Genomic DNA, 24,702 nt, shown 5'->3' on the forward strand with positions numbered 1-24,702 from the left:
GGTCCTCCGCGCTCGGCTACGCTCATAAAAGGGGAAAAAAGCGCGTGGGTTTCTTGACGTGCCGCGAACCTTCGAACCCAAGTGCGTGAACATACAGAGACTCTGGAAAAAGCGTTCGAGGGATGCGCCTGCTCCCGCCGTTGCAATTTCCAGCAAGACGAGCTTGTTTTGTCCGAGGCGCGGTAGGTGGGGATGGGTCGCGGCCTGGGACCTGCGGAGGACCGCGGGAGCGAAGGGTTGGGGTCCTTCCCCCACGTCTCCGGCCTCCCCGAGGCGGCGCTGAAGGGACGGTGCGCACGCGCCTTGGGCGGCAAGGGGCGGGGTCCACGGAGGGAGGCCCCGGGCCCGGCCGTCTTGGGTTCTGCGCGTGCGCCCTTCGGTCGGGAGCCCGGGTGGGAAACCGCAGCAGGCGAAGCTTGACAAGGAGGCCGGCAGAAGGTGGGATGCTCAGCTCAGGGTTAGGAAGATAAGGTCTGACGAAGGCCCTGAGCTCCAGCACTTTTTATTGTTTGCTCAGAAAGTGCCCATCTTAAGAACAGTAAAACCTCATTCACCCGCCAGATAGATACCTCATCTGTGTGCCCGTTTGCAGCCAGAGGCTGTAGTCTATTCTCGCTAGCACCTTTCCCCCTCGCGGTCTCTTTTGATCCCTCTCCAGTTAGGCTTTGGTTCCCACCACTCCACTGAAACAGCTCTTTCTCAAAGCCACCAATGATCTCTAGGTTGCCAAGTTCAGTGTTAAGTTAGTTCTCAATCCTGTAGCCGTATTTGATGCAATTGATCACTGCCCCTTCTTGAAACACTCTCTTCATTTGACTTGCTGAACATTCTTCCTTAACCTGCGCTCTCTCTGGCCTCTCCTCTACTAATTCTTGCTCCTCTTCCTTATGTTTAATGGTTGTAATACCCCAAGCCTTAATCTTTGATCTCTTTTCTGTCCCTAATCACTGCCTAGCTGTTATCCATTTCACACTTTGACCAAGAATTCAAGGCGTAGTGTGCTATGACGTTGCCCGTGAGTAGCCACTGCAGTCCAGCCTGGGCTACATAGTGAGACTCTGTCTCTTTACCCAAAAAAGGGAAAAAATTACAATAAACTTAGCTTAAAGATCTCAGTTGGCTTTATTTTTTATTTATGCAAATTTGTGATTTGCATAAAATAGAATAAGTGTTCTAGTGAGCTAAGCAGAAAGAGGTTGGCATTATGAACAGAAAAGGGCTGAAGAAAGCAGAATTAAAGAATAAGGGGGGATTAGTTTTCGAAGTTACTTTTTCTTACAAGGTGGGGATAGGGAAACAAAAATAGAAAAATAACTGATTAATTAACATCAGGTTACTTCAGGCTATGCTTTTTGTGTAAGAATTAAAGCTGAAGGGAACTTCATTATCACACCCATTCAAGATTTAAACTGGCCCGTTTGGGAAATTGTTATCTCTCCTGATTTCTCAGAAGGTCAGATAACTTATTTTAGGTTTGGTGATGTGGAACTTCAGCATGGGTGACTCCATTTTGATTTTTAGTCTGGTCTGTTGGGGCTTATACTACATTGGCTTAGTCCAGAACAGTGACCTTGTCGACATAAAGAAAGAAACGGAGGCAAAGTAATATAGGTAGAGAGTTTATCTGGGCCACGGTTGAGGACTGCAGCTCAGGAAACACTTCCAAGTTGCCTTGGGAAGTGCTCCAGAAAACAAAGGAGAAGCTCAAGCTTTTAAAGAAAAAAGGATGAATTGAGAGAGGGGGTTGATTACAAAAGTTTGTCAGTAATCGGTTTACAGAAATAACGTTGATTAGTGATCGGCTGTACATTTTTGAGCTATAGAGTATGGGTTATGATGTCTAGCGAATGACATTGTTAGGTCACATTATAGCTATTGGTGGCAACACTCAGTCTCGAATCCATATAGCAGGGTGGCTTCAAAATGATACTTAGCTTAAGGGGTGTGGGATGACATGTCGGTTATCTCATTCCAATGCCTCTCTGGGCCTGAAAATTTAAAAGGGCTCACATTCCTCAGATGAAAAGTTTCTTTTCTTTCTCAACCTCCTGTAATTTTTATTTAACATGGATATTCTCTTTGGTACTTGGTAGGTCCTTTCTGCCTGAGAATTTGCTTTCAGGTCTTTGACATTCTCTGTCATTATATATTCAGATTTATCCATTTATCTACTCTGTCCTCTGTGTCTCCTTTAGTGCTTGCTTCAGCTACAAATAAGTAAATGGAACTATTTGTTTAGTGTCTGTGTTCCTTTCTGGACTGTTGCCTAAGAGCAAGGCAGGGATTCTTGGTCTCATTCTCTGCCATATATCCCTCATGCCTGGCACAGAGCAGGTGCTTGGCATTACTGTTGAATGTGAATGAATTTATAAGGGGAAATGCTGCTTCTCCCTTGGTGGGAAGTAGACATTCCCTCTTGAAGTATGTTGATAGTGACTAATTTTTTTCTGGGAATGAGGAGGACAAGATGTTGAATAGCCCAGCTTCAGAATTGTGGCAGTGTTTTAAGTTGAAAAACGGTTTTAAGGGTTTACTAGGATTTAGTTCAGTTCAGCAATCTGTTTTGAAGACTTAGTAGATGCCAGGGCCTGTGCTGGGAATATAAAGATGAATAAAACTGCATCCTTCTCTTCTAAGAGCTCGTGGTCTGGCAGGAGAGACAAGTAAGTGAAATGATTAGTCTCTTGGTGTACGTGTCACAAGTGCAAGGACAGAAGTTTGTGTACAGTGCTCTAAGCATGCTGCTTCAGAGATGCATGGTGTGCTGCTTTATGACAGCAACTGGAACTGTTTCCCAAGCAGAGAACTCTGTAAGCACATGTTTAGAACATGCTCTTGAAGGATGCTTTTTACCATTGTGTTTAAGGTTTCATTCTGAGAGGTTTACCTATACACATTTAAAAGCTAAATCCAAGCACACTTCTTTAGAGATGTGTATACGCTGTTTTCTTAAAGTGAATGGAAGTATTTTCCAAGCAGAGAACCCTGTAAAGCAAGTATTAAGAACGTGCTTTGGATGAATATTTCTTACCATTGTGTTTAAGGTCTCATTGTGAGGGGGGTACATATACAGTTGACCTTTGAACAATGTGGAGATTAGTGGTACCAACCCCCTGCACAGTCAAAGTCACGTATAACTTTCCAGTCCCCTGAAACTTAACTTCTAAATAGCTACTGTTGACCAGAAGCCCTACTGATAACATAAGCTGTTGATTAATACATATTTTGTATATGTACTATATACTATATTCTTACAATAAAGTAAGCTAGAAGAAATTATTATTAAGAAAGTCATAAGAAAGAGAAAATACATTAAGTGGAAGTGGATCATCATAAAGTTCTTCATCATCCCCATCTTCACATCAAGTAGGCTGAGGGAGAAGAGGGATTGGTCTTGCTGTCTCAGAGGTGGCAGAGCTGGAAGAAAATCCACGTTTTAGTGGACCTGCACGGTTCAAACCTGTGTTGTTCAATGGTCACTGTATAGATATATAGAAAGAGATTGGTTGTGATAAATTGAGTTGCACAATTATGAAGGCTGAGAAGTCCCAGGATCTGCCGTCTGCAAGCTGGAGGCCCAGGAAAGCTGATACAGTCCCAGTCCAAACCCTGTGGAAACACCCTGACAGACACACCTGGAAATAATATTTCACCAGCTATCTGGGCATCCGTTAGGCAGTCTGGTTGACACATAAAATTAACCATCACATTTTCCTGTCTCTTTTTTTCAGTTGCCACAGCGATCACAATTTTATTGGTAATACTTTCAGTGTAATCCTAATAGCCTAACAGTTGCTTGGCAGTTTACAAGAGACAAAATGCATGTACGTGCACTATCTCTTTTACTATTGAATATGCTGAAGTTATGACAAAATTTGGAATTGAGAGGAAGAGCATAGCTTTTATTTTTATTCTTTTATTTTATTTTTTGAGACAGAGTCTCACTCTGTTGGCCCCAGGTAGAGTGTAGTGGTGTCATCATAGCTCACTGCAACCTCAAACTCCTGGGCTCAAGCCATCCTCCTGCCTCAGCCTCCTGAGTAGCTGGGACTATAGGCACGTGCCACCACACCTGGCTAATTTTTTCTATTTTTGGTAGAGACGGGGTCTCGCTCTTGCTCAGGCTGGTCTTGAACTCCTGACCTCAAGTGATCCTCCCGCCTCAGCCTCCCAGAGTGCTAGGATTACAGGCATGAGCCACCGCACCCGGCTGAGTGTAGCTTTTGGAATCTGCAGCTTTGCAACCCCACCTCAACTACCTGTTTTTCTTAACAGAGTTATGTAGCATAATTTATCTGGACTTCCATTTCCCCAGCTATAAAAAGGATATGCCGATATTTATGTTATAGGATTGCTATAACATTTAAATGAGAAACACTTGGGTAAGTCCCAGTACATAGGCATGGTGGGGAAAAAAATCAACATTGTCTCTTCACTTTTTTTTTGACCAATCGATAATGTAGATTGTTATTGATAATGACTGGATTGAGGATGTGCGATCTGAGAGTAGGGTATTAGGTGCCTTCTTTCCCTTTGACCCAACAAAGCTCATATTGTCTTAAGCCCTGTGGGATTAATCTTGGAGTGGTTTAAATATAGGGTGTTTGGATTTGTTTGTTTGAGGTCTTGGCTACTAGTAGAAGGGCCAGCAATTTTAGCATGGGTGTTTAGTGGTTACTATATGCTTCTGATTTAGGGGGTGCCCCAGTGAAGAGAGGAAAGCCTCCTGAACTTGCCAGGTGGATTCTGGACTTTGTGCTGGAAAGAATTTGAGAGCAAGTCAACTAGCAACAGAAAGTTTATTAAGAGAGAGACAGACAACAGCTCTTACTCCACAGACAGACTAGGGGTCCTTTCCCAAGCAGGAGGGGGACCCCTTATGGGTCAATGGTAATGTTTTTATATGTTCAAAAACCCCATACATGACCAGCATTGACTAAGGTCAGTTCATAAAGGTTAATCCTAAACTGCTGTCACAGAAAGCTAAGCACAAACAGTTTACGAGGCATTTAGCTTAGTAATTCATCCATCCTCAGGTAGTCCTAGTGACTTGCTGGCAACTTCCTTGTTCAGGGTGGTTAGGGTCTGGTGTCTGTCAAAATGGCTGCACTCAGCCTCTCTTAACCTTTCTTTTCTGCTTTATCCCTACGTTACTTCCACCTTGCAACCTTTGTCCCTAAGAATTAACTACCTCTTCAGACTGTGCTTAATGAAAGTTCCTCTTTATTAGCCAAGCTTCTCAGTTGCAAATAACAAAAAGCTAACCCCAACTATCCTAAGCAGAAAAGGTACTTGTTGAATGTGTGATATTGTAAAATATATATTAATATTTAGTTTTCGTCCCAGTTTCCTGGCATACAACTCCTAAAATCCTTGGAGTCTCAAATGCCATGTTTTTTTGTATGCTAATGAGTTCACTGATGGCTGGCTGCTCCTGGGTAGCATCAGGATGTGGGCTGGTCACTGGAAAGAAAAGGCAGGATTACAGGGTTGGGACTTCTCAGCCCCGTGCCCACCTCTGGGGAGGCGAGAGGGGTTGAAGGTTAAATTGATTGCCAGTGGTTTAATCAGTCATGCCTATGTAATGAAGCCTAGCTTTAGGTTTGGAGAGCTTTCCCAATAGCTGAACATGTGGAGGTTCCTGGAGGATGGCGTGCCGCACCCAGAGGGGATATGGAAGCTCCACGGCCCTTCCTACATGCCTTGCCCTGTGTATCTTGTTGGAATTAAATTGAATTAGAGGATACCCAGCTGGTGTCCACTGTACAATTGATCGCTTGCTTGTTGCCAGGGAGAAATCCCCACACATTTGGTCACAGAAGTCTTCTGTGTTGATTGTTGCAGAGTGAGAGCAGAGGAAAAATAGTTTCTTTATTTCCTCACAGACTCTAGCTGAAGTGTCCAGGGATAAACCAGCTTCAGGCATGGCTGTATCTAGAAGCCTAAATTGCATCACCAATACTTTCTGTCTTTCAATTCTGCTCTTCTCCATGTTGGTTTCTCTCTCAGGCAGGCAAATGCCTCCAGCAGCTCCAGGCTTTCATGCTATTCTGTTAATACCCAAATGAAAAGAGGGTATCTCTTTGCAGATAGCACCAGCGAAAGATCTCAATTGACTTTGCCCAGACTTGGGTCACATATCTCTTCCTGAACTAGTCATGGTGGTCAGGGAGAATGGAATACTCGTAGTAGCCCAAGTCATGTACCCATCCTTGGAGCTGAGGTAAGGGGTGGCTTCCCGAAGTGAAATGGGAGTGCAGTTACCAAAAGGTGCAGAGCAATATATTCAGATTGTTTCTACTAATGGTTCTTGGACTTCCCAGCCTCCGGAACTGTGAGCAATACAGTTCCTGTTGTTTATAAACTAGCCAGTCTAAGGTATTTTGTTATAGCAGCCTGAGTGGACTAAGACAGAAACTGGTGCCAGAACTGGGGTGCTGCTATAACAAATACCTGAAGATGTGGAAGCACCTTTGGGACTGGGTAATGGGTAGAGGCTGGGAGAGTTTTGAGGTTCATGCTAGAAAAAGTATACATTGCTGTCAACAGAACGTTAAGGATGGTGCTGGTGAGGACTTAGAAGAAGAGGAGAGCTATAGAGAAAGCCCCAGAGATCTCTTAGAGATTACCGAAGAGGGTGCGAACAAAATGTTGGTAGAAATATGGACAATAAAGGCCATTCTGATGAGGTCTGAGATCGAAACGAGGACCATGTTAGTGGAAACTGGAGGAAAGGTGATTTTTGTTATAAAGTGGCAAAGAGCTTGGCTGAATTGGGTTTGTGTCTGTCAATCTAAAGGAAGAAGCTGAGGCAAGATTAATATAGAGCATTTATTTGGGCCAAGGTTGAGGACTGCAACCTGGGACACACTTCCAGGTTGCCTTGGGGAGTGCTCAGTGTTCTGTTGGGTCTTTGTTACGAGCAAGTTTTTTAAAGGCAAAAGGGAACAAGGAGTGTGCTGATAGAAGGTTGTTTGACAGGAATTCAGGTTTACAGAGATCACATTGATCAGTGATTGGCTATCCATTGTTGAACGAGAGGGTATGAGTTATGGTGTCCAAAGTATAGGATTTGATGGCTACTTGGTGTCAGTCTAGCACCCACATAACAAGTGGCTTTAAAGGTCATTATTTAGCTCCAGGGGGAGTGAGAGGTGACAGATGTGACTGCTGTTGCATTTCAGGGCCTCTCTGGGCCTGATAATTAAAAGGGGCTCACATTCCTCAGATAAAAACTTTCTTTTCTCTCGCATGTCCTAGTGCTTTGTGGAGCTAGAAATTCTGAGCAATGAAATAGGATATTTGGTGGAAGAAATATTTAAGCAAAGTGTTGAGGATGCAGTATGACTTCTCTTGACTGCCTATAGTAAGATTCGAGAAGACAGAAACAAATTAAATATGTAATTTATAATCAAAAGGGAAGCAGAGCTTAAAGATTTGGAAAATTCTCAGCATGGCCATGTTGAAAAGAATGAAAAAGTGTGTTCAGAGAGAATACTAAAGGGCATGGTCAAGCCATCCTTTGATAAGGAGATTAGTACGGATAAGGAAGCCAGGTCCTATTCATCCAGACTATGGAAGAATGATCCCAAAGGCATTTCAGGTATCACTGGGGACTGCCACTCCCATCGCAGGCCCAGAATGTCAGGATGTTGGGGACAGAACCATTTCAAGACACTCTGTTCCCAGAATTCCAGTGCAGTGGTCCTTGACAGCCCCAGGTACAGTTTGGGGCATCCCTCCAGAGGGCACAGGTGGTAAACCTTGGCAGCGCACAGAATACACAAGCTGTGGGGACATGGCTACCTCCATGTAGACTTTAAAGGATGCTCTGGAGAGCCTTGGACCCAAGCAGAGAACTGCCACAGGGCAAGAGTCCCTACCAGGGCAGTGCCCAGTGGAGCTAGGGGGCAGGGTTGCCTCTGAGCCTCCAGACTCTGGGTAGAGCCACAGGCACATGACTCTAACAAGTGAGAGTCGCTGTATGGGCTGCGTCCAGGAAAGCCGTGGGGACAGGGCTGCCCAGAGCCATGGAGGCCCAGCCTCCACCCCAGTGTATCCAGAAGCAGGAGGACATGAAGTCAAAGAAGATTGTTCTCAAGATTTAAGTTTTTTTTTTTTTTTTTTTTTTTTTTGGTGAGAGGGTCTTGCTCTGTTGCCCAGGCTGGAATGCACTGGCATCAGCATAGCTCACTGTAACCTTAAACCCCTGGGCTCAAGCAATCCTTCTGCCTCAGGTTCCCAAGTAGCTCGGACTACAGGCACATGCCACTATGCCTGGCCAATTTCTTTATTTTTTTGTAGAGACAGAGTCCAGGTTAGTCTCGAACTCTGGGCCCCAAGCCATCCTCCCAAAGTGCTGGGATCACAGACATGAACCACTGTGCCCAACCCCTTCTTATGGTTTTGATTTGCATTTCCCTGATGGCTAATGATCTGGACCATCTTTTTATGTGCTTGGAGGCCATTTGTATATCTTCTTTGGAGAACTGTCTATTGAGATCATTCTATATATGGTCTGAGGTAGGTCATTCTTTTACATATGGATGTACAATTGTCCCAGTACCACTCGTTGAAAAGACTGTTCTTTCCCCATTAAGTTGTCTTTGCACCCTTATTGGGAATCAGTTGACCGTGGATGTAAGGGTTGATTTCTCGTCTCTCAGTTCTGTTCCATTGATCTAGATGTTTCTTATGCCAGTACCACACCTTGATTACTGTAGCTTTGTAGTAAGTTTTGCAATTGGGAAGTGGGGAAGTGTGAGCCCTCCAACTTTGTTTTTTCATTTTCAAGATTGTTTGGGTCTCCTGAGTTTCCATATGAATTTTAGGATGAGTTTGTCAATTTCTGCGAAGAAGCCAGCTGGGATTTTGATAGGGGGTGCATTGAATCTGTAGATCAATTTGGAGAGTATTGCCATCTTAACAATATTCAGTCTTCTGATACATGAACATGGGATGTCTTTGCAATTAATTAGATCTTATTTCTTTCAATGATGTTTTGTGGTTTTCAGAGTAAAAAAGTACTTTTTTTGGTAAATTTATTCCTAAGTATTTTATTCTTTTTGGTGCTATTGTAAAATGGAATTGTTTTAATTTCATTTTTGGATTGTTCATTACAAGTTTATAGAAATACAATTGATTTTTGTTTATTGATCTTGTTTCCTGCAACTTTCCTATTAGTTCTAAACTCGTTATTAGTCCTAACAGTTATCTGGTAGATTGCTTAGGGTTTTCTGTATACAAGATCATATCATCTGCAAATAGAGATAGTTTTACTTCTTCCTTTCCAATCCGGATGCCTTTTATTTCATCTTATTGCCTAATTGCCCTGGCTAGAGCCTTCAGAACAATGTTGACTAGAAGTGACAAGAGCACATCCTTGTCTCATTCTTGATCTTAGGCAAAGCTTTCAGTCTTTCACCTTTATGTATGATGTTAGTTGTGGGTTTTTTATAGATGCCCTTTAGCACGTTGAGGAAGTTCCCCTGTATTCCTAGTTTGTGTATTACTTTTTTGGTTTTGGGGGGGTTTTTTTTTTGTCTTTGTATATTATTCTTTTTAATAACTGTAGCAGAGACTTCAAGAGGACATGAATTGTGATTTGAGAAACAAATAAAAGAGGACATGAATATTTAAATACAGGGAGAGAGGTTCACAGTTCATTAAGTGGGGGTGGGGGGAAGTTTACTCCATTCAGTGTGAATCTGATCTTTGTGGATAAGGAGATGTGTTAACTGAACAAACTTTTTAAGAGGTGGGGCATTGTGCAAAATTTCGTGCCCTAAAATTTTTCTTTTCTTTCTTAGAGACAGGGTCTCTGTCACCTAGTCTGGAGTGCAGTAGTGCAATCATAGTTCACTGTGACCTCAAACTCCTGGGCTCAAGTGATCCTCCCTCCTCAGCTTCCCAAGTAGCTAGGACTACAGGTGTGCACCATCATACCTAGCTAATTTTTTTTATTTTTTGTAGAGACAGAGGTCTCACTGTGTTGTCTAGGGTACACTTAAACTCCTGGCCTCAAGTGATCTTCCCGCCTCAGTTTCCCAAAGTGCTGGGCATATGAGCCACCACACCCAGCCAAAATGTCTTTATTTTATCCAGTATACCTTTATCTTTAGGCATATGTCCTTTTTCACCTAGTTACAACTTTTTATTACTTTTTTATTGTCTTTTTATTCTTTGTCTAATTACCTTTTATTGTACAAAAGCATTTTATTTTCATCAGAATACATTCACCTTGCCTTGAGTGAGATATTTTTTAGTTGTTAATTTCTCTTTCCTCTATAGTAAGAAAGTAACAGTGCTTTGTGACTTGGAAAGTGTCTTCATATACAATCTTATTTGAATTTCCTAAAATATAGCAGAGGTGATCCCATTTTACAGATTACAAATGGAGACCAGAATTCTTAAATCATTTGTTGGAATATTAATAGCACAGCTGGGGCGAGGGCCTGCTGCCTTTGGAAGGCACTTAATAAGTACTCCTTGACTTGGTTGAACATATTGAATACAGACGTATCATCGGAGTAGGGTGGAATTCAAGGACAACTTGCCACTGTATTAGTTTCTTAGGGCTACCATAACAAATTACCACAAACTGGGTGGCTTAAAACAAGGCAAACTTTTTCCCTCACAGTTCTGGAGGTCAGAATTCTAAAATCAAGGTGTCAGCTTAGTTCCAAAATCAAAGGTTTGTTCCTTCTTGAAAGCTCAGAAGGAGACTATGTTCCATGCCTCTCTCCCAGCTGGTTAGGTGGTTGCCGTGGCTCGCAGCTGCATAACTCTAATCTCTGCCTCTGTTGTAGTCACATATCCGTCTTCCCGCTGTGTGTGTCTGTCTCTATGTCTTTCTTCTTCTCTTCTTAAAAGGACATCAGCCATACTGGATTAAAGGCACACTCTACTCCAGTATGACTTCATCTTAATGTACATCTTAATTGTATCTACGAAGGCCTTATTTCCAAATAAGGTCACATTCCTAGGTACCAGGGGTTAGGACTTCATTGTATCTTTTGAGGAGATACCATTCAACTCACAGTAGTCACCAACAGAGTTCTCTTGTGTTTTCACTGCCACCAGGTGCCCTTCGTAGACCATGGCCCTTGTGTCTGCTGATTCCCGCATTGCAGAACTTCTCACAGAGCTCCATCAGCTGATTAAACAAACTCAGGTAAAAAGCTATTGCTGTCCACTCCTAGATGGGACCGTGGGCTATGATGCTGAGCTGTGGAGGGGTGGGGATGGGGCTTGTGTTCACAGAAATTGGACATGCAGGAACCAAGACAACGTAATGAAGGGGAGAGGTAGGGAATTTGAGATATAATTACCATTCCTGTTGGATATTCTATTATATACATGATTTGATGATTCTTTTTAACAACTACGTTGAGAGATAATTTACATACCCTACAACACACCCATTTAAAGTGCCCAATTCAATGGTTTTCAGTATATTCATAGGCTTGTACAACCATTACCATGATCAATTTCAGAACATTTTTATTGCTCAACAAAAATGCCCATACCTATTAGCAGTCACTCCCATTTTTCCTCCACTCCCTTACTCCAGGTAAACAAAGACACTCTTACTAGGCAAGATATTCCAAGGGCTTAGAGGATATCTCTCAGGAGCTGGTCAAGGGTCAAACCTTTTCTTAGAATGTGCAGAGTTTGGACAATCCAGGCCTGCTGAGTTAATCCTTTCTTGTACAGGTTACTCCTCTGGCCCTTGGCCTAGGCTTTCTTACAGCACAACATCATTTGTTTGAGCATCTGTATTTAGCATAGCATTTATAGAACAGATATAGCAATAGCATCAATATGAATATGCTTAACACTTGAAGGAGCCATCATGGGGTAGGGATGGACATAAACAACTAGGCCAGGCATGGTGGCTCACACTTGTATTCCCAGCATTTGGGGAGGCTGAGGCAGGAGGATCACTTGAGGCCAGGAGTTCGAGACCAGCAAGATCCTGTCTCTACAAAAGAAATTTTAAAAATTAGCTGGGCGTGGTGGCATGCGCCTGAGTCCCAGCTACTCAGGAGGCTAAACCAGGAGGATCGCTTGAGCCTGGGAGTTGGATGTAGCAGTGAGCTGCGATTGCACCACAGCACTCCAGTCTGGGTGAGAGTGAGACCCTGTCTCTAAAAAAAAAAAGAAAGAAAGAAAGAAATAGCTAATCTATCCCATAAAGCCATTACATACATTTTCATATTTTTGCTCTAATTTGATTACTTGTTTCCTCCCTTGATCTACCACTATTTGTACCTTATGATAAATTTGCATAAAACTTTTTACATTAGAAATTAGTTGATGTTTAGCTAAATCAAATTCTTCCTCAGGCCAGTAATTTTCTATCAGTATTACATTCTGAGGAGGCTTACTTACATTTGATCACCAATATCAGTATTATAGGCCAGGCATGGTGGCTCATGCCTATAATCCCAATACTTTGGGAGGCCAAGGCAGGAAGATCACTTGAGGCCAGGAATTTGAGACCAGCCTGGGCAACATAGTGAGACCCCATCTCTACCAAAAATTAAAATTAAAAACAAAAAATATTAGCTGGGTGTGGTGGTGCACACCTGTAATCCTAGCTACTCAGGAGGCTGAGGCTGGAGGATTGAATGAGCCCAGGAGTTCAAGGCTACAGTAAGCTATGATTACACCACTGTACTCCAACTTGGACTACAGAACAAGACCTTGTCTCTAAAGAAAAAAAAATTTTTTTAAACATATATCTGGCCCGACTCAGTGGCTCACGCCTGTATTCCTAGCACTCTGGGAGGCCAAGGCGGGAGGATCGCTTGAGGTCAGGAGTTCGAGACCAGCCTGAGCAAGAGTGAGACCCTGTCTCTACTAAAAATAGAAAAAATTAGCTGGACAACTAAAAACAGAAACAAACAAACAAAAAAATTAGCCAGGCGCAATGATGCATGCCTGTAGTCCCAGCTATTCGGGAGGCTGAGGCAGGAGGATCGCTTGAGCCCAGGAGTTTGAGGTTGCTGTGAGCAAGGCTGACGCCACAACACTCTAGCCCAGGCAATAGAGTGGGACTCTGTGTCAAAAAACAAAACAAAACAAAACAATAAACATATATATCAGTATTATCATATGACTTATTTATATAAGGGAGCTGCTGAATCTTGCCAGCAATACCAGAATGCAATACCATATTGCAATATGGTCATGGTAAAATTCAGTTTCATGACAGAACAGATCAATAAAAATCACAAAGATATTTGTTATGCTTTTCCAACAAAATTGGCCCTTGCCAGTATATCAGATATTACTGTGAACAGGCATCATTACAGTTGGCTATGATTCAGTTATTTTTGGTTTCCAGCTCAATTGGGAACAAAGGCAGTCACCCTGTCTCAGTTCACAGGTTTGTATTGAGACTGGTTTCCTGTTATATGGCAGGGCCTACTCAACCTTTCTCCTGTGGGAAAGACACAGGTGGTATTCAGAATAATTCCTATCCCTGCTTAATATACTTCCAGATCTGTCTCATTTTGTTCTATTCTTGGATCAAGGGCAGTCGTGGGGCACTGGTGTAAATTACAGGTGCCCACAGAGGACTTCCACAGGTTTGAGGTCCATAAGATTCCCATAGGTGTGCCCCTTGGGCCTCAGCAGCTAGGATGCAGGGCCATTGTCTCATGGCTACTCTGGCCTCCATTTGTATTAAAATAGCCAAGAGGCCCTGTTGGGTCACAGTATAAGCCCTGTCCCCACACCGGGTTGTCCTATAATTACCCAGCATTATACATGGGGCCTACTTGACCCCCTGCACTAAAGCCTTATCATCTTTCTAGACTGATTCCCATTCCTTGCTTTTCTCCTGGAAGAGGACTCACTTTAGTCTGCTTATTCTGATTAACAAATCGTTTTCCTCTCAGTGGTGCTCCTCATTAAATGTGAATTCAACTTGCCTCACAATGCACGGACCAATGCCTGTCTTTCCTAAAGCCCTTTTCAGTCTGTGGGCCAATGTTGTTTGCTCCACCATGCGCGTTGTTGCCATTGTGTACCATTGGCTTGAGTGCAGTTAGGATACATATTTTGTACCCCAAAATTTGGGGTTCCCCATACTAGTATGAGATGAGTCGTAGTTATACCTAGCATTTAGCCTGAGCAAACCATAGAGCCTCCCATAACCTTCCTTTTCTCAGGGTGGGGCTGTTCCCCAGCAGAATTTGGACCCACCATGTGATGTCCACTGTCCCCTATCAGAAACCCACTTTTTCCCCATTTAATAGCTTTTGTTCACAAATATGAGCATGATATGCATTTGTTCCTGTAGCTCATTGTGGCATGTCGGGCATGTCACTGCCATATTCTGTCCATTATAATCAGGGACCTTTCTAAACATTTGATCACCCAGGTTTATAGCTACACAGTCATCAGTCTGCCGCCAGTTGTACACCACGCAGTCCAGTAAGAAGTAGTTCCCAGTAATTCCTTCCCAAATGATACCCTTTTCAGTAGATGTAACAGGGAGCATAAGAGTCTGAAGATACTGGCACACACATTGCTAAGATGAAGAACTCAGTCTGGAAGGCTGCATACTGTGTGACTCCAACTATATGACATTCTGGAAAATGCAAAACTAGAGAGTAAAAAGATCAGTGACTGTCAGAGCCATGGGAGGGACGAGTAGGCGGAGCACAGAGGACTTTTAGGGAGGTGTGGTAGAGTATCTGAGAGTGGGCGATCCCAACCGCTATGATGGTAGACACATGATATTGTGCGTTTGTCAAAACCCATAGAACTGCACAACACAGAGTGAGCCCTAATGGAAACTATGACTTTAGTTAGTAATAAGGTATCGATACTGGTTTATCAATTGTGGCAAACACACCACACTAATGCAAGATGTTAATAATAGGGGAAAGTGTGCAGAGAGAGCAGGTATATGAGAACTCTCTGTACTATCTGCTCAACTTTTCTATAAACCTAAAACTGCTCTAAAAATAGTTTATTGTTAAAATAAAGGAAAAAAAGATACTGGCATATTACAAGACTTCCATTCAGTCATTAACAATTAGTCCAGTTTATCATTCCCTATAACCAGAGTGTCTCTCAGAGGGGTGCAGCTCAGGTTTGCAAGTTTCCATGTGACTGTGTTAGGTTCCAAAAGCAGGAGTGGTTTTGGCAGACATATGGCTTCACCCTTTCAGGCATCTGGTATAACTGAGCTAAGAGACAACAGTCTCTTGCTCTGAGCCTTTTGAGATGTTAATATAATATTGGATTTCCCTTGTTGCGTAACCCATTTAACCTCAGCTACTATTTCTCCTTTTCCATTTGTCATTGATTTTTACCCAAACTTGTCCACCTTTGGAAGGGATGTTAGGTTTGGCCACTCTGCTGGTCCAGGTTGCCAGCAGCAGCATTTGTCTAGCAGGTGTCCTTGCTCAATCCACTCCCATTGATAAAGGGTAGGCTTACTTAGGTACAGACTAGCGGGCGATCTCAACCAGCTTCGTTCGCTGTTAACCCTATTTTGCCAGATGAGGTAAAAGCACAACCTACCCCTCAGAGACTTAAAAATTCTCACATAAAGGTTAAAAAGTATAGTTATAATTTCTTGTTTAGGGAATCATCTCTGTTTCCAGCATCCTTTTCCACCCCTTCTTCCCCAGATCAGTTGATCATAGATGTCCGTGTTAATTTGTGGACTCTTGATTCTATTCTGTTGATCTCTGTGCTGGTACCACAGCATCTCGATTACTGCAACTTTGTAGTAAATTTTGAAATTGGGAAGTTTGAGTCTTCCAACTTTGTCTTTCTTTTTCAAAATTGTTTGTGCTGATCTGGGCCCCTTGAGCTTCCATATGAATTTTAGGATGAGCTTGTCAATTTCTATGAAGAAGTCCGTTGGAATTTTGATGGGGATTGCATTGAACGTGTAGATCAATTTATCTTTGGTTGATAAAGGAGTGTATGAAAGCTATAACTTACGATTTTAACTTTCATGCCTTTTGTAATGCTTTTGCATTAGTCAGGGAAAAAAATCATCTTGAACTTATCCTGAATTTGGATTTAGAAAATGAGGGTTGTATTTATGGGATGGGGCCTCTGGCCTGGGATGCAGGGTGCCACAGCAGGATGACAGGCCTTCCTCACATGCTGTTGACCCTCCTCCTTGCAGGAAGAGCGTTCTCGGAGCGAACACAACTTAGTGAACATTCAGAAGACCCACGAGCGGATGCAGACAGAGAACAAGAGTGAGTAGCTGACTCAGGAGAGAAAGAGGCTGAGAAGGGGATGTGGCCAAGACTGGGAACATGGCTGTTACCATTTTCAAAGGGGACTATTGCATGTATCAGCATATTCCAAAATGAACTGCTCCTTGGACCAGAGGAACAGTTTTCCCTTAGGCTGGGTGACCTAAAGTCACCCAGGAGACTGGTGACAGACTGCTTAGTACTAAAGAACCTTAAAAATCCCTCAACCCCGGGGACTGGAAAGGCAGTGAAATGAGGCCACATCTAGGGAAACTTGCCCTTGGAGCGCACGAGCACCCTGGTGAGCTGGGTTTTCCAGAGCAGAGCTTCCCTCCCAGGGTGTCCCTGCATATGCCCTGAGGCCTGCAGGTCGTGGGCTGGTGCCTTGCAACTCTGGGTAGCTTTGAGAATTGTGTGTTTTTCTGTGTGCTGACAAATATTTTCTAGGTGTGTCATGATATAGAAAAGGCTAGAAAGTCGTCTCCTAGATGTAGGAGAGGATAGCATTTGTATCATAAGGAAATATGAACCCATTGAGTATGGGGGCATCTGCCTCTGGGAGCATTTCTGAACCAGTAAAGCTCAGTCTTCAGGCCATGGCCTCTGTGCCTCCCAAAGTCTGGTGAACCGGAAGCAACGCCACGTTACTGCCAGCTGTCCTTGCCCACACCTCCTTATCCCTGTGTTTCCTCTACAGTTTCTCCTTATTACCGGACAAAGCTGCGTGGCCTCTATACAACAGCCAAGGCCGATGCAGAGGCAGAGTGCAAGTGAGTACCTTCCCACCTGCCCCGCCATTACTCCCTCCTCGCCTGGGCACTGGGCTACAGGCACCTGTGGACCAAATCCCCAGTTTGCCTTCCTCCCATGCAGAAGTTGATTCCTACTCCCAGCCTTGGGTCCTACCTTTTCTGGAGCCTACTTCTCTAGGCCCATTCCTCCCTCAGCCCTGCCACTTTATGGATGGCAGCAAGGCATGTGTCAGCACTGTCACTTACTGGTCATGGGACCTTGGGCAGTCACTCAGCGGAGACTTGGTTGTCACAGGAGCAGTGGCTCACGCCTCTAATCCCAGAACTTTGGGAGGCCAAGGCAGAAAGATCACTTGAGGCCAGGAGTTCAAGACCAGCCTGGGCAACATAGTGAGACCCCATGTCTACAAAAAAATACAAAATATTAGCCGGGCATGGTGGTGCACACCTGTAGTCCCAACTACTCAGGAGGCTGAGGCAGGAGGATCGCTTAAGCGCAGGAGTTTGAGGTTGCTGTGAGCTATGATGATGCCACTGCACTCTAGCCCAGACAACAGAACAAGACCTTGTCTCAAAAAATTAAAAAAATAAAATAGGGATAATAACTACCTACAGGATTGTAAACATAAAATGGAATAATGTATGTAAAGTGCCTAATGCCAATGGTTTTCAAACTGTTTTGATCATAACCCACATTCTATAATGTGGCTCAGTAATAATAATAATAACCCCTATGTGGCCTTAGTATATTTCTGGTACTATTCCAAGTACTTTATGTGTTTACCCCCTCATTTAATCCTCATGGTAATTCTTTAAGGTAATTTGTAGTATTAGCCCCATTTTACAGATGAGGAAACCAAGGCACTGAGAGGTTACATGATCTGCCAAAAGTCACACAACTAGTAAGTGGAGAAAGCCCAATTTTAAACCCAAAGTCCCCATTCTTTAATGTGGACCTGCTAGAATGGTATAAGGTACCTTTCTACAGCACACACATTTGTTTTATATGTGTGTGTATCTCTTAGAGTTGGAATAGGAGTTCCAGCTCTTACTGTTGCTATGCTGTTGGGTTTTTTTTAATGCTGGTTGTTACCCAAGAAATTAATTTCATGACTCACTAATGAGCCACAACCTGCAGTTTAAATACCACTGTCTTGTGTGTGCAGGTGATGGCTAACATTCAGGGCCCAGTGGGGGTGACAGCCATGGGCCAGAGGCAGCGCGCTGAGCATTACTAATGGCTCCAGGGCTCATCCTTCCTCCCATCTGGCTCTCACAGCTCTGTCCTGTGTTCATGGCCCTATATTTTCTTTGCCTGCTGTCAGCCGTTCTGCAGACCTTTGCTGGTGCTTACTCCACGTCTGGCACTGGGCCATCTCCATGTAGAAACATGAGGATAGGGAGGGTCCTCCTTCAAGGGTACAGTCCAGAAAGGAGAGACACCCTAAAGAAAACAGTTGTAGGATAGTGAAGTTGTCCTGCAGAGGTGAGGATCTAGGATGTCCTCAGGAAGGGGGAGGGACTGGAGCACAACCTTGAGCTAGGGAGCAGTTGGCAGACTAGGCAGAAGCCCAGGCAGTGGGACAGAGGTGCAGAGGCCGTGGAGGAGGGACTGCAGAGCACATGCATTTGGGGAGGGAAGACTAGCCCTGTATGGCTGGGGACAAGGAGAGCAGGACATGAAGGGCCCCCGGTGCCATGGACTTTATCCTAGAGGCCATGGGGGGCCAATGAAGACTCAAAGCAGGAAAGAAACCCTGGCTGCCGTATGCAGAGCAGGCCGGGTGGGAAGCAGGCAAGCTAGGAGGCCAGGCAAGAGAGGGGAGGGGTTGAGCTGAGACAGTGGCAGTGGGGGCAGAGAGCACAGATGAGTTCAAGAGCAGTGTCTGAGATCAAACTGGGGAAGAGGAGGAGTTGAAGAGTCCAGGGTTTCTAGCTGGGGCAGAGGGGTCTGGTGGGGCTCCCTGTGCCAGGCTGGGGAGCAGAACAAAAGAGTAGGCTGACCTGCAGGGAGGAGCAGGGCACATTCCGATGGAGGCCTGGGAAATAGGCTCCTCCTCCTGGCTCTCCAGCCCAGCCTTTCCCACCCAGGCCCCTTCCCACTTTCCTGGGCTGGAGTTTCCCTTGTGTAAGTTGGAGTGACTCTTGCTCATGTGAGAGTAAAAAGCAAACCATCCCATCCTAGCCTGACTGCTGGCAGAACAAAGTGACTCTGAACCCAATTTGGTGTGGGCTGTCTCTGGTGTTGACTTCCCCAGGGTGAAACATGAGCTCGGTTTCATAAATGCAGAGCCCAACATCTTGCAATTCCGCTGCCATTTCACTTTTTCAGACTCTGAGAATCTAAAACCTTCATACATTCATTAGATAAACACTGGATAAGGCCTCCTCAGCCCAATACTATTCTGGGGAAGGGAGAGCGGGAGAGGTAGATGAGATGCCACCCCTGCTGCCAGAGTCTAGGTGGGGAAAGCCCATGTCACCTTGTGTTACTGCTGATGCTACATGCATCAGTGCATTTTCCCAATAGATAGGTTTAAAAACCTTTCCAAGTGCCTGGGGGCAGAGTGAATGCAGGCCACTTGCTGGTGCACCGAGGCATGAAGAGTGTTCCGTGTTGCTGACCAGATGTAGTGTTCAAGTCTTAGCCCAGGAGCCAGAAGGGAGGGAGAAATACCTGCTTATGGGGGCAAAGAAGCCGTGTGCCTGGGAAGCTAACATTGATCACCTCTCCCGCTCAGCCAGGGTCCAGAGGTCTGAGAGGCTGACAGGGCTGCCACAGGTCCCTCCTATTCTGGGTGGGTGGTGGAGGGGGATGAGGCAGATCTCAGCCAGCTCCACTTGTGCAGTGCCCTGGGCCTTTGCTGCTTTCTGTCCAACTCTGCAAGCACAGCTCCAGCCCTTTCAACAAGAGGGAAGGCCAAAAGGAATTGCTTTTTACCTTTTTTCTTTTTAAAAAGTCACCCTAATCAAATAATGGTGCTGTGAATTTGTATGCAGTAGTATTAGCAAATTCTGAAGGGCCCACAGTGGTTTTAGCCCCTTACTAATGGTCAGTGGGGAGGGAGGCTAGAGCTCTGGGCTGTTGGCTGCACTCAAAGGAATGTCATCTGGAAAGAAGCCCTTCCTCAGCTGTCCCAGGTACAGGGGTCTCCTGGGGTGGGACTGTCCCTGAGATTTGCTGCCAGGCTGGCTGGCTGGCTGTCAGAGGCAGGGACTCAGGCTCAGCTGGGAGGTCATACTAGATGGCCTGAAGCTTTTATGACTCTGAGATGGAGAAGTTTCCATTCCAGAAAACTGCTTTTTATTTTTATTTATTTATTTTTTTAAATAGAGACAGGGTCTCACTCTCGCCCGGCTGGATTGCAGTGGCCTGATCATAGCTCACTAAAACCTCGAACCCCTGGCCTCAAGTGATCTGTCCACTATAATCTCCTGAGTAGCTTGGAGTACAGGCTCATACCACCACTCCTGGCTAATTTTTAAATTTTTTTGTAGAGATGGGGTCTTGCTGTATTGCCCAGGCTGGTCTTGAACTCCTGGCCTCAAGCACTCTTTCTGCCTCAGCATCCCAAAGTGCTGGGATTACAGGCGTGAGCCACCACGCCTGGCCACGGCTGCTTTTTGAATTATCTTACAAACATTGTTTCCTTGAATCTCAGCCAAACTGCAGTAACCTTAGGAAATGGAACATTACATTCCTGTCCTAGAGATTCACAGAGCAAATTAAAGCATTAAAGGTTCTGGTAAGTTCCTACAATAATAATTTCCTTTAACTCAGTATTTCACAAACTTGTTTGGTGGTATTTTTCTGAACCGTTTAAGTTGTAGATGTGACCCCTGACCTCTAAACACAGCAGTCGGTATTTCCTAAAAACAAGGACATTCCTATATAACCACAGTACAATTCTCAAAATGAGGACATTAACACTTATATAAAACCATTAACTACAGATCTTATTCAGATTTCATCTTACCTGCCCATGGCCTTTATAGCAAAAGGAAAAAGCCATTTTTGCAATGCAGCTACCATTGCATTGAGTATCCTGTCTCCTCAGTCTCCTTCAGTCTGGAAGAGTGCCCTCCCTGTCTGTCTTGGCCTTTCATGACCTTGACATTTTGAAGATTGCAGGTCAGTTATTTTGTAGAATGTTCCTCAGCGTGGGTTGTCTGACATTTCCTCTCTTAGATTCAGGTTTTACACTTTTGGCAGTAATACTACAGAAGTAATGTTGTCCTCCATAGAGCATATTAGAAAGCACAAGATACTGTTTGTCCCATTGGTTAAGGTAGTGTCTTCCAGGTTTCTCCAGTGTTGAATTATTGCTATTTTCCATTGTGTGGTTAATAAGTATCTTGTGGAGAGATACTTTGAGACTATGTAAATATTCCATTCACATTAAACCCAATAGTTTTAGCATCTGTTTATAATTCTTGCCTGAAACAATTGGGATTTAAAGTTCCCCAGGAGATTCCGATGTCCAGCTAGGGTTGAAAATGACTCCATTAATATATCACAGGAGGCCAGGCATTGTGGCTTGTGCATGTAGTCCCAGCTACTCAGGAGGCTGAGGTGGGAGGATCTCTTGAGCCCAGGAGTTCGAGGCTGCAGTGAGCTATGATTGCACCACTGTACTCCAGCCTGTGCAACACAGCAAGACCCTGTCTCTAAAAAAAATTTAAAAATTTAGCTGGGCATGGTGGTACATGCCTGTAGTCCCAGCTACTCCGGAGGCTGAGGCAGGACGATCACTTGAGCCCAGGAGTTTGAGGCTACAGTGAGCTATGACACCACCACTGCACTCCAATCTGGACGACAGAGTGAGACCCCATCTCTAATACATAAATAAATAATAAACAAAGAAACAAACAAACATCACAGACTACAAGTTAGGATATGCTTCATAAAACTATGTCCTCCAAATAGGCCCAAAAGCAGTGATCAAACTTCAAAGTTCCCATTGGCCTCTGGGCTTTTATTCCTTGTTTTCTGGGATGTCTGCTTGCCTAGGTCCCAGTGCTCACAAGCCTGCGGTGGTTCTGGCTGAGCCCTCCCCTGCACCATGCCCTAGCCACACTGAACTGCGACGCTCAATGCATAGCGGCAAGCTGTTCACCCCTCCCTGCTTTGGTTTGGCTGCCCCTGGCCGATCCCCGTCTTCTGGCCTCTGCCTGGCGAACTCCATGGGTCACGTGCTCTGTTCACAGGCACTTCCTTCTGTTGGACAAAGATCTTTAGTACCATGGGGGCATTTAATAAAGGTTTGCGAAAGGAATGGACTAGGGTTTGCCATGGGAGCAGAGGAGTAAAAAATGACCCTAAGCGGAGTCTGCACTGCTTATTGCTGTTGAAATATTCTTTGGGGAGATTTCCCAAGATCTAGGATAAAGAAGCCTGCCTCCAGCAAAGCTCTATTTGCTTTTGCCAGGTTACTTGGGTCCCTGCCACCCTCGACCCCCGAAACACTGACTTCATAGTTTCCTGAGACTGCAAGTCCATGCTGGGGTTTGTCTGGGTACAACCTTTCAGAGACGAGCTCCCTCCACCCCAGTCCTGCTCTGAACCAGCAGCTCTCCCCACCTCTGGGGGTTTCTCCTTTTACATGTCCCATCTTGGGCAGACCCTGAGTTTGACCCTTTGTCCTCAAGAGGTGAGAGGCTGCCAGAACTGAGCTGCACTTCAGGATTTGTCAAAGGCCACTCAGTCCATTTGCTCACCTCTCTGGGATCCTGCTTTCTCTTAAGAGCTGTTGGCCGGCCACTTCCTGCTGTCTTGTCTTTTATGCTTTTAAGACTAAAAATCTTACTAAGGGTTTCTAATTTTCAGCAGTAAGGTTGGTCTGAATCATCCAGCCTGCTGTAACTAGAAAAGGAAGTCTGTGTTGTGTACTTCCACCAGACCTCTCTCTCCCTCCTCCCCACCTTCAGCATCCTTCGGAAGGCCCTAGATAAGATCGCCGAAATCAAGTCTCTGCTGGAAGAGAGGCGGATAGGTGAGTTGGAAAGGAGTCTGGCAGAGTGTGAGATTCCTGAGAGCAGCCCATGGCTGCAGCCTGGTAGGATCATCCGCAGGGTGTCTGGTAGGGTGGACCTGGCACTGGGAAGGGAATGCAGAGCACTTCCAACGCTGGGAGGAATGGTGTTCCAGATGGTTCCGCCCTTGCTCTCACATCTCCCTCCCCCTCTGTGGCCTGGGCCAGTTGCCTCCTCCTTCCTGCCACAGCCCAGTCCCATTTCTTGCCCAGCCACACCCTGCGTGTCTCAAACCCAGCCTTCCAGCCCTTTCTGGCTGCCATTTCCTTGGCTTCCCACCTCCCTATTGTCCTTCCTACAAACCCATGGTGGGCAGACCCTTCACTCATCAGAATGTTGTCATGTGCCACCTTGGCCTTGTTTGAAGTCAGGCAGGTATATGCAGCCAGGCCTGAGGAGGCTGAGTCCACATGTGACAGCTGGGGACTAGGGTGGGTGTGGGGCAGGCACCTGTCCCTGGCGCCTCAGGGGCTCACTTCCTTCCTACAGCGGCCAAGATCGCAGGCCTGTACAATGACTCGGAGCCCCCCCGGAAGACCATGCGCAGGGGCGTGCTGATGACCCTGCTGCAGCAGTCAGCCATGACCCTGCCCCTGTGGATCGGGAAGCCTGGTGACAAGTGAGGGCGGGAGCTGCAGGGGAGGGGCTGGCGGCAGGGCCTGGGACTGACGCTCTGTTCCACTCACAGGCCCCCACCCCTCTGTGGGGCCATTCCAGCCTCAGGGGACTATGTGGCCAAACCTGGAGACAAGGTGGCTGCCCGGGTAAAGGCCGTGGACGGGGACGAGCAGTGGATCCTGGCTGAGGTAGTCAGTTACAGCCATGCCACCAACAAGTGAGTGGACACTTGGCCCCCAGGCCGCTCTCTGGTTACCATGCCTGCTTTAGCTGCTTTTTTGACCATCTATCTGCAAAATGGGAGAAAAGCTCCCCAGAGGGTGCTGTGGGCGGGTATGGGTGTGAAGGAAGCAAGGGCTCCTTCCCCTTCTCACTCCCACGTGGATTGTGTACCTCACCCCATCGGGCCTCTTCCTTGTCTACAGGTATGAGGTAGATGACATTGATGAAGAAGGCAAAGAGTGAGTGTCCGGGCTGGGGAGGGGCAGTGGGAGCCTGGGAGGCAGCCACACTGCTGGGAAGGAGTCTCCCCACCTGGCTGTGGGTTGACATAAGCCCCCTTCACCCCCAGGAGACACACCCTGAGCCGGCGGCGGATCATCCCACTGCCCCAGTGGAAGGCCAACCCTGAAACAGACCCGGAGGCCTTATTCCAGAAGGAGCAGCTCGTGCTGGCCCTGTATCCCCAGACCACTTGCTTCTACCGTGCGCTGATCCACGCACCCCCACAACGGGTAAGGCAGGCTCTGTGGCACAGGCCGTCATGACACCAGGACCAGGCTGACCAAGAAGGTCAGGGGTCATCCTCCTGTGTCTTTCCCCTTTCTCCTCACCTCACACCTCAGCTAAAGGAACCTGCCCTCCCTCTTCTGCTTCCCAGAGTCTGCTCTGCAGTCCCCTTGCCAGCCCCAGGAGCCTTAGCAAGCCCTAACAGAGCGGCCTGCTGTTCCTCCAGCCTCACCTCACCTCTGCAGTCAGTGGAGGATATGAGCCCTGAGATGGGAAGCTTGTGCCCAAGTCTGACTCCTGGGCACACATTACCTAAGGGGAGGATCCCTGCC

The 24,702-nt window shown here is 45.7% G+C and overlaps 2 protein-coding genes across 2 annotated transcripts in view; one reads left to right on the forward strand and one right to left on the reverse strand.

Moving 5' to 3' along the window:
* Positions 1-24,702, forward strand: part of CCDC101 (coiled-coil domain containing 101) — a 25,159-nt gene continuing 457 nt past the window's right edge. The window contains exons 1-9 of the mRNA XM_012660257.1: positions 1-182; positions 11,083-11,173; positions 16,163-16,238; positions 16,936-17,008; positions 22,919-22,983; positions 23,513-23,642; positions 23,712-23,858; positions 24,067-24,102; positions 24,213-24,375. Of these exons, the coding sequence (XP_012515711.1) occupies positions 11,099-11,173; positions 16,163-16,238; positions 16,936-17,008; positions 22,919-22,983; positions 23,513-23,642; positions 23,712-23,858; positions 24,067-24,102; positions 24,213-24,375 (765 nt within the window). The 5' untranslated portion in view covers positions 1-182; positions 11,083-11,098. The remainder of the gene's footprint in view (positions 183-11,082; positions 11,174-16,162; positions 16,239-16,935; positions 17,009-22,918; positions 22,984-23,512; positions 23,643-23,711; positions 23,859-24,066; positions 24,103-24,212; positions 24,376-24,702) is intronic.
* SULT1A3 (sulfotransferase family, cytosolic, 1A, phenol-preferring, member 3) overlaps positions 22,152-24,702 on the reverse strand; it is a 6,578-nt gene continuing 4,027 nt past the window's right edge. The window contains exon 8 of the mRNA XM_012660256.1: positions 22,152-22,208. Coding sequence (XP_012515710.1) covers positions 22,180-22,208 — 29 coding nt within the window. The 3' untranslated portion in view covers positions 22,152-22,179. The remainder of the gene's footprint in view (positions 22,209-24,702) is intronic.

The sequence above is a fragment of the Propithecus coquereli genome, unplaced genomic scaffold (genome assembly GCF_000956105.1).
Source record: "Propithecus coquereli isolate 6110/MARCELLA unplaced genomic scaffold, Pcoq_1.0 Scaffold66, whole genome shotgun sequence".
Classification (NCBI taxonomy): Eukaryota; Metazoa; Chordata; class Mammalia; order Primates; family Indriidae; genus Propithecus; species Propithecus coquereli.